The sequence below is a fragment of the Hypomesus nipponensis genome, chromosome 26, assembly GCF_054491055.1.
Source record: "Hypomesus nipponensis isolate SF chromosome 26, ASM5449105v1, whole genome shotgun sequence".
Classification (NCBI taxonomy): Eukaryota; Metazoa; Chordata; class Actinopteri; order Osmeriformes; family Osmeridae; genus Hypomesus; species Hypomesus nipponensis.
Window position 1 is genome coordinate 8962971 of NC_140386.1, and position 9359 is coordinate 8972329.

Genomic DNA, 9359 nt, shown 5'->3' on the forward strand with positions numbered 1-9359 from the left:
CTGAAACTGTGTTTTGTGTAACATTATTAACTTGATCGTTTGTGTTTTGGGCATATTTGAACTAAATAGTTGACATAAAGTAGAGTTTTACATAAGGATGCAATGAGAGGCTAAGATATTAGAGTACAAAAACTTTATTCATATGAAAACGTGTCAGTTTTAATAGTAGCACTTGAAACATAGAAACATGTATGCTTCGAAATAAATATGACCTAAATGCTGAAATCTATAGCTTTTCACAGATTTGAAAACATGACAATATAATAAACAATTTTGGAAATTGTATTAAACAACTTCTTAACTAAAGAAACTAGAGAACAATATGTTCAGTTCAAAAACTCCCTTTGGGAGGAAATCATGCTATTGTGAAAAACCTTTACAACAGGCAGCATAGATAATCTACAAATAAAGCGTTTCGCTTTAAAGGTTAAAGGGTTTTTCTCATTTGTGCATTATTCACAGTCAGTATAGTAAAGACTACCTTAATACACACAGCAGTAGCAATCAGTGCATCAGATCATCGGATAACAAGGTAATAACTTAAACCTGAAGAACAGTGAAACACCCAGAAGGTCATTTTCCATAACAGATCCAGCAGTTTTTGACCTCCTTTACTTATCCCCCACTTCCACTTCCTCCTGACCTCTGACCTCTACCCTACTGGACATCTTAATGCTGTTCTCTAAATGAGGCTGTCAATGCTGTTCTTGTAGACTTGAGGTGGATCTTCAACGTCTGAGAAACTGAAAAGACAGATAAAAAAAAGTATAAGGGTCAAGCTTAGACCCAATGGGAATGGATTTAAAAAATTAATGGAATTAAATGCTTTACATCAGATGAGATGAATTTATAGAGAATGTATTGAACTCACCTGTTCAGTTCGAACTTGTTACCTTGAGGAAATAAAACAAAAAGATAGAATGATGACTGTGGTCACACAATGTTTTTATGGAAAACTTTGACACAAGTTGACTGTAGAATTCAGTTTACCTTTCTGTCTGAGTCGTTTCAGCAGCCACATCGCGAGAGACAGGCCGGACAACGACACAGCGCCCCCTGCTGCCAGAGCCATGTTAGTCGGCGTCAACAGAGCCTCAAAAAAAGGAGTGGCTAAAGAAAAATAGAAAAAATACACGGTCGCGCATCGAAAACCGATTTGCATCTCGAGCACCACTCAAACGACCGCTGATATTTGTTCTCCCGAAATCCTTCACATACCTTCGCACCGCGGAGCCTCTCCGGTCCAGTTTCCATGGAGATTGCAGGTGACGTGAACGTGTCCGTGTAGATCGTGCCCCTGTTCACAGGTAAAGGAGCACTCTGAGCCGAACACGGTCTCATTGAGATCTCGATTGGAACAACGGACGGCGCCGTTATCTGGAGCCTGGAGCAAGGGGCATCTCACTGCTACAGAAACAGAGACAGAAGTCTTGAACATCAAAATTTGTCGCATCTTGATGACGCTCAAGAGTGTATGAGATGACGCTTCAAGAGTGTATGAGAGTAGTAGACAAATAGATAGCAGTGGTATATGCCTACCTGTACAGGTAGGGATTTCAGAACTCCAGACACCTGAGCCAACGCATTCTGTGCTCAGGGCCCCCTGGTGCTCATGGCCTTCGTCACAGAGGTAGGAACACACAGAGCCCCAGGGATGGGCGCCCCCGACTGGGGTCGAGGTGGAGGGCGAGGGGGCCACACAGCTCACCTGACCCCCCAGAGGAGCCCTGGGAGAGGGGCACTGCACAGCTGAGAGGGACGAGATCAAGAGGTCAGAGGTCAGTGCACATCGTAAACAGAGAAAACATAAACGTTGGAAAAAGAAGAGCGACATAGTGTAGGACGGAAAGCTATTGAAAGTTGATGGTCAAACACTTTTTGTTAAAGACGTCATGGCATTGGCTAAAGGGAGTCAGGTGGCTGAGCGGTTACGGAATCGGGCTAGAAATCTGAAGGTTCCCGGCCGTGCCCAATGACGTTGTGTCCTTGAGCAAGGCACTTCACCCTACTTGCCTCGGGGGAATGTCCCTGTACTTAGTGTAAATCGCTCTAGATAAGAGCATCTGCTCAATGACTAAATATAAATGTAATTGGCTGAAATGTGAAACGTAAGATAACCAAGTCTCCATCTCTCCATACCTCTGCAGGTGGGCGTGTGTGAGCTCCACTCCCCCTCTCCGGAGCACTCCATGCTGGGCTCTCCCTGCATCTCGTAGCCCGCAGCACAGCTGAATGTGCAGCTGGAGCCTGGCCACAGCTCATCGGCAGCATGGCTACACGCGGTGAGCAGTTGAGGTATTCCCGCAGGCTTCGAGCACTTGATCGCTGAGGGTCGAAAAAGAAAAGATGGCCGTTAAATGATGTGACAGGACTCACAGAGTTTGTTGTGTGTTTACGGTGCATTTAGGAGCTCCTCCTTGCCTTCGCAGCGTGGCGTCTCGTCGCTCCAGCTAGCATCCGCAGCGCACTTCACCAGGCTAGCTCCCTGGAGACGGTAGCCTTCCACACAGCTGTAGCTGCAGCTACGTCCGTAGCTAAACTCCATCTCCGGGTCTCCATCACAGGTCACGGTCCCATTCTCGGGTGCCCCGAGAGCAGGGCATTGAACAGCTGCAGTCAGACACAGACAGGGTATCGACAATTAGTCTCCGGGAAATCATTCAACCGAAGCTTTTCAAGCGACCTGCAACCTTTTGGTCTGCAGTCAAATGCCCGTACCGATGAATTATATGTGTTTGTTATCAGATCCATACCGGCACATTGTGGCAGGGAGTTGTTCCATTGTCCTGAAGCTTCACACTGCAGACTGGCAGAGCCTGGGTCTACCAGTTCAAAGCCCTCCTCGCAGGTGACCTCACAGGTGGACAAGTAGCTGAAAGACCCCAGGGGGTGCTGGCAGTTCATCGAGCCGTTCTCAAAAATGAGCAGCTCGCTGCATGTAATCACTGAGGACAAGATATCCACAGAGAATGTATTACTGGAACATACTACATTCATGTCAATATGTGGTTTCAAATGAATAGTTTGTTTTAGTTTTTTTCTTGATCGATCATCTGAAGACTGCTAACTTACATTCACAGGACGGTGGTTGTTCTGACCACTGTTTAGTGGCTGTGCATGTCATGGTCCCAGAGGAGTTCAGCTGATAGCCCTGCTCACATGAATACCGGCATGTGGAATCGTAGGAGAAATTTCCGTTTGGATGTAAACACTCCAAGCTAGCTTTGGCCAGAACTGGAACTTCCTCCTGCTTACACTGAACAACTGTTAAAGGGACAATAAAAACAAAGAAGGCATTAATAACTACTGACCAAGTGGAAACAGACTTGTTTCAGTTACAGAACAAGTTCAATTATGTTGAGGTAAAAAAACGTTTATTTTTACATTTGTATGATTTAATTAGAATATATCGTGTTCTCACCATGCTCGCACTGCTCTCCATAGAATCCCTCAAAACAGACACACTTGTGACTGTTTATGGTCTCCACACACTCTCCATGAAAACAAGAGTCTTTTGCACAGGAAGCTGGACATGAGAAATAACTTTGAGTTAACTAAGACACAGCATCAGCATTAGAAAAGGGTTTAGGCTTTGGTTGTGGGGAGACAGGGCAGGTTTTAGTAAACAGGTATTTGTATACGAAACATTGTCTTCATGTTAAAAAAGGACATCGAAAAAGTTGTAACTGACATTCAATGATACACAAGTAACAGTCACCAAGACTTGCCTTGTGGGGTAAAACAGGCATTTAACTTCCTCAGCTGAGCATCACCTCACCTGTGTAACACAGAGGCCTCTTCTTCTTCTTGCACAACTCGTCGTTCCACTTGGTGTTGTCCTGCTCCCTCTTGATGTACATCTCCACGCAGTCCTCGTTCCTCCCTTTGTTGTTCCTGCCGTTGTTGGGTTCCCCAACCGCCCAGTTCTCCGCCTCCGCCGTCAGAGTCTTGTTGGTCCCCACCCAGGTCCAAACCCCCTCCACTCTACGGATCCCAATCCAGTAGTACTCGGATCCCGGCCCGCTGGGTGTTCTGGGGAGGATGGCGTTGAGGTGAGCGATCTCCCGCTGGTCTTGGATGGCCACCATGTCGGTATAGTGCTCCTGACACCACTGTCGGGCCTTTTCCCATTGCATGGTGGTGTTGGAGTAATGGTACGACCACCCTTCAACACTGCTCCACAAGCACAGTCCTGTGGAAGGACACAGATACATTACTGACATGTCAAAAGATCAAACTGATTTGTTTAGGACGGTCAGGTTTAGAAACGGTTTTCTTGTTGTTGTCAACCTAAACAGAGCAGTAAATCTACAGATGTTGTTGGTGTTGGGTTGTTGATTAGGGTCGGTTTCCAACCTGAGTAAAGGAGGGCGAAGGAGATCCAGAAGGTGGAGATCCTGGAACCTTGTGCAGGCTGATAGCTGATGCAAAAATCCTGCAGAAATCACAAGAACATTTTTCAGTCCATGTAGAAATGTCAACAGACAAATACATTGTCTGTCTGTCGCAAAAATATACTACTGACACATGTTAAACCATATCAGAAATTACTGAAGTACATTCCCTGTACTTACCATGGTAAGAATATAGTCTTATGTGCTTCTCTGCAGAAAGCTGATCAGATATAGTTGTAGCTAAGTCTCTTTAAGACGATGAATGATACTTCTCTTAGCTGCCTGATATTTATATACACACACCAACAGGCATACACACCCCCTAAGACCTGGACCATCTTTCCCGGAATCCCGAATGAGGCTGCGCATTAGTTTGGAATTTCCCCCATGGAAACTTTCTCTTAGCCCATTCCCTTTCTAATGCCTGAACCATTGTGTCGGTCAGATAAATAAGTTTATCTTTTTCTAAGGAAGTAGAGCAAGCAGACAGGAAGTGTTCACTGTAACAACAAAACTTCCATCCATGTCCCAAAAAATATAAAGACAGTCAGTTCACTTTGATGTGTTTATGTAGTAGGAAGAGAATATATTTTCTTGGGTCAGAGACTAATATTTGTTGACAGGTACATTCCCAGTTTGATTACATTAAAAAGCTCTGTCTTGTTTAGGCTATTTTTCATTTTATTAAGAAAAAGCTTTGTTTGTAACCAACAACTGGAGTGAATATTATAATGTAATAATTTCCATATCAGAAGCCGTATACGGTTACATTCAGGTGCACAATTCTCATCCTTCTCACCACAATGGATCAACATGAATCCATAACAAGATGTCAGAGAGAGTTCAACACAAGAACACAAATGAGCAGATCGACAAACGCTTAACACCTTTTAGTCTCGTCCTTTGAGAGGTTTAAGAGAGACAGAAGGGCGCCTGAAAGTTGCTCGTGCTTTCAGAACTGATGACTCATATCCTTCCTTAGATCCTTCCTTATATCGCACACTGGCAGACAGTTATAATGGGAGATTGGCCATGAACCCCAAAAACTCCCACATCATGTAAGAGATATTTAGAGAGCGGTGCCCGATGGGCTTCCGTACTGAACTCAATATAGTCTTCAGGACGAGTAATAACGACTTCGGTTTATAGTTTTTTGTTAACCCCCTAACATTAATTTAAAAATATATATATATATTAGCCTAACATTTCCAGAATGTGTCAATGCTAACATAAACAACTTGTATTAAGTTGGAAGCAAAATGTAAGTTCACAAAACCTGAAAAAAAGTTTTCAATTGGCAATTTTGACAAAATAATCATACTGTATCTCGTGCAATAATTGCCATACAAATGTAATTAAAAATATAAACAGTAGGCTACGCTACGTTTCCGCCCCGACCTGATATGGTCTCTGCACTGTAGTGACACTGTCGGCAACGAGCTTATATTTGTCTGCAGTGCGGTGCAGTGCCAAGCCAAGTTGGTCCAAAGTTAGCTACTTCAGAGACATTATGGCAGGCGCACTGACACAGCTTCCCGACGTTGAAATTGACCCCGAGGGAACGTTTAAATACATATTAGTGACGGTTAAAGTAAAAGATGGAACGGGACAAAAAGATATAGTGCGAGGCACAAAGAGTGCGGAGTATCACAGTAAGTTCATCGTGTGTTTCAATTGCTTTCGGTTAAGTCCCAGTTGCTTGTCCAAACAAACTTGGCTCAGCAACAGTTGTGTTCAGCAAAAACTTAGCTGTATCGAGATGCATAGGCTACCACCCCCCTAAGTCTTAACACTTTATTGCAATTCAAAGATTTTAAAAAAACATATTATTATGCAGAAAAGCTTTAGTGCTCAGTGTTAGCTAGCTAGCTTGTAGTAACAATCAAACCCGCCATGTGTCCTGCATGTAAAAAAAAGTAACTTAAGCCCTGGACTAAAGTCCCAATTTTGTCTCATTGAATTTAAGATCACATATTTGAGAAGGTCAAGCCTGCCATGGAGGCTTTGGGCTTAGAGTGCACGTGCCTTGGTGGAGGGAAGATTGAGCACAACAGTAAGGACAAGAAACTTCGGGTGTTTGGAGAATCATCTGTAAGTTGGCTCACTTCCAATGAAAGCAACCAGTAATCACATGAAGAAGGAAGATACTAATGAGACGAAATGTATTCCTTCTTTTCTTCTTAATTTGTCTTTGTCTCGTTTAGGCCTTCGGTAAAGCTGACCACTCTGTGTCTGTGGAGAAGCTGAAAGGTGCCTTCAAAGACTATGACATCACCTGGTCCGATGACACTAAATAGAATGAAACTTGAACGTACCATACTTGGTGGTATTAAGGACTGGACTCAAATAATCAGTTTAAAGTTTGAACATAGATAACATGTAAGTGCGTTAAAACTGAAAATCTTGGTCACTGAAACAGGGATTTGAAGATTAAATAAACAAACCAATACTGGTACTCTTCTGATTCAGTTGCATTCCACTTATTTAGGGAATGGAATGTGTTTTCAGCGTGTCTGCTATGCAAACGTAACCGAAAAGGTTAATCATCTTTGTCCGTATGGAACTTTAGGCCACGTAAAGTCCATACAGGAAAGGGGGCTACCATGAAAACAGAACATATCCTGTTGCACTCAGACCAAAAAAAAGCAAAAATAGACCAAAAAAAAAAAATCCTCTACATTAGTCGCCGTTAGCGCCAGGCTTCCAACATACCACTGAAAGAGACTACACCTTAGCCGGCAGAAGCCTCATCTCCAGACTCAGGCCCTCAGACTGTTTCCTGTACTGGGAGGGTGGTAGTCTTTGTGTACAGACGAGGCTCCACAGTGGGAGACATGATTCCTGTCCGTTTCTCGTAAAGATCTAAGGGGCAAAACTAATATGGGCTGGTGGATTACAAATTGAGGAACACTCATCTCCTACCCCCCCCCCCAACACAAAAACTGAAGAGGCTTATTTTATTACGATATCTTCTGGTTATGAAGAGATTTGTCTTCCGGACATATAGGCACAGTTATAAACAACAGTTATCTTTTTTTAATGGGCTTTGCATGGTTATGTTTACACAATTATGTTTTAGCAGTTTTACATAAGATGGAGATGACCATGATCTCCATCACAGAGAGGGGACATGTTTAAACAGCTCCATAATAGGTTATGGAGAATTAGAAAGATAGCTATATCACCTAAGTTAGGTTACGAACCATGACCTAAGAAGTGTTATACTGTGGTGTGTCACTCACAACATAGTCTACATTCAAATAAAGTGATCTTGCATCCCAAATGGGACGTTCAGAAATAATGCTTGGCCTGTAGGCCAAATTACATTGAGTCATTCAGCAGACGCTCTTATCCAGAGCGACTTATAGTAAGTACAGGGACATTCCCCCTGAGGGAAGTACGATTAAGTGCCTTGCCCAAGGACACAACGTCATTCTGCAAAGCCAGGAATCGAACCAGCAACCTTCTGATTAATAGCCCGATTCCCTAACCACTCTGCCATCTGACTCCCTTAACAATATGGCAGCAAGCAGGACAGCTGAAAAAAGAAGCAGGAGCATTAATTGACTCCAGTTTCCTCAACAGAAGTCAGTCGTTTCCTGTAGCGACAACAGCTCACACCTCAAGTTTACAGGAAGAAAGGATCCACCCAAGGGAGAAGGCCTGCTTTCCTGCCAGAAGATCTTATCATCAAATCGTATTGATGTTATAAAATCTATTTAAAACTGGAAATCAAGCATTTCAAAGAAAGCAGTCTTTAACGGTTTGTTGTTGATAAACAATTTTAAGTCACATTGGCTAGTTTAGGTGTGGTAGAGGGGGCTCTAACCCTAAACAATAATGATCAAATAACTTGGAATTGCCAAGACTCTACATGTGTCCATGTAGTTTCCAATAATACATCAACAAAGTAAGTGATCGGTGAAATGAAATTCCTTCCATTGTTCTCTTCTGTAGTAGAAGCTGGAGTTCTGACCGTCAGCTTGTCTGGCGATTCACTAACGGGAAGACCTCACTGTTTTGAAGGTTAAAAAGCGTGATAGTTATGATTTTTGTATTTAATGTGATTAATTGTACTAAGCAGTGGCGGATCTAAGGGGTGGCAGCTGCTACCCCAATCAAAAATACTGCCACCCCCAATTTTTTTTCAAATGCATTTAGCAGACGCTTTTATCCAAAGCAACTTCCAAGAGAGAGCTTTACAAAAGTGCATAGGTCACTGATCATAACAACGAGATAGCCCCAAACATTGCGGGTAGCCAAAACATGAAGCATACATAGTGAAAAAACAGTCCCAAAGGGAAGAACCATAAGAGTATGTAGTGAAACAAGTTACAATTAAACAACATGAACCTCAATCTTTCCATGGAAAAATATTATTTGTACATTACAGAACATTTCAATAAATAATATTAATTAGTTACTGTTTAATTTAAACGACAATATTCTAGCCTAATCATTTACCATAGGGAGTACTGTACCCCCCTACTCTGGGTTTGATTCGCCTCCAGGAGGCCACCCAACAACTTCCTTCTGCCACCCCATTGCCACCCCGAATGAAAATCTCTAGATTCGCCCCTGGTACTAAGCTATCAAATAAACGGAACAACGGATCAAATAAAAAATCACATAGCCTATGTGAAATACTAAAAACAAAATGTGTTTAAACAAAACGTTTTTAATAACTTTGTGTTAATCTAATGCTTTTATTTACATGAAGGCTAGCCTCCATTAAAATGTAGCCTTATGGAAATACAAGTATCCACTGCAACTTTTCAAAGCACGTGTTTTACGTTACTTAGTCTACGTCACTTTTTCAGACCAATCAAATCACGACTTCCTTTTCCCTCTGTAAGGTTCACTCGTTTTGATACTTTGTGCAACACTCAGTGGGCGCATCAATGGCTTTTGTGATATCCCATAGGTTGAAAAGCAAACAAGCACCACCCTAGGTTCAGCGGGAAT

The 9359-nt window shown here is 42.7% G+C and overlaps 2 protein-coding genes across 3 annotated transcripts; one reads left to right on the top strand and one right to left on the bottom strand.

The window, feature by feature from the left end:
* Positions 1-129: 129 nt before the first annotated feature.
* sele (selectin E) lies at positions 130-4710 on the bottom strand. Its single transcript, XM_084692352.1, has 13 exons — positions 4575-4710; positions 4357-4435; positions 3779-4192; positions 3422-3526; positions 3073-3264; positions 2754-2945; positions 2422-2610; positions 2140-2325; positions 1540-1749; positions 1219-1407; positions 991-1110; positions 872-893; positions 130-743 (listed from the first exon to the last, which is right to left on the bottom strand). Exons 1-13 carry the CDS (start codon positions 4575-4577, stop codon positions 683-685), a joined length of 1962 nt encoding a protein of 653 aa, XP_084548478.1. The 5' UTR covers positions 4578-4710; the 3' UTR covers positions 130-682.
* LOC146221362 (14 kDa phosphohistidine phosphatase) lies at positions 1665-6858 on the top strand. 2 transcript variants are annotated; one of them, XM_084692356.1, is made up of 4 exons: positions 1665-1778; positions 2148-2282; positions 6361-6485; positions 6599-6858. In XM_084692356.1, exons 2-4 carry the CDS (start codon positions 2270-2272, stop codon positions 6689-6691), a joined length of 231 nt encoding a protein of 76 aa, XP_084548482.1. In that variant the 5' UTR covers positions 1665-1778; positions 2148-2269; the 3' UTR covers positions 6692-6858. The 2 variants fall into 2 exon arrangements, with proteins under 2 accessions (XP_084548482.1, XP_084548481.1); XM_084692355.1 differs by lacking the exons at positions 1665-1778; positions 2148-2282 and adding an exon at positions 5827-6046.
* The last annotated feature ends 2501 nt before the right edge of the window (positions 6859-9359 follow it).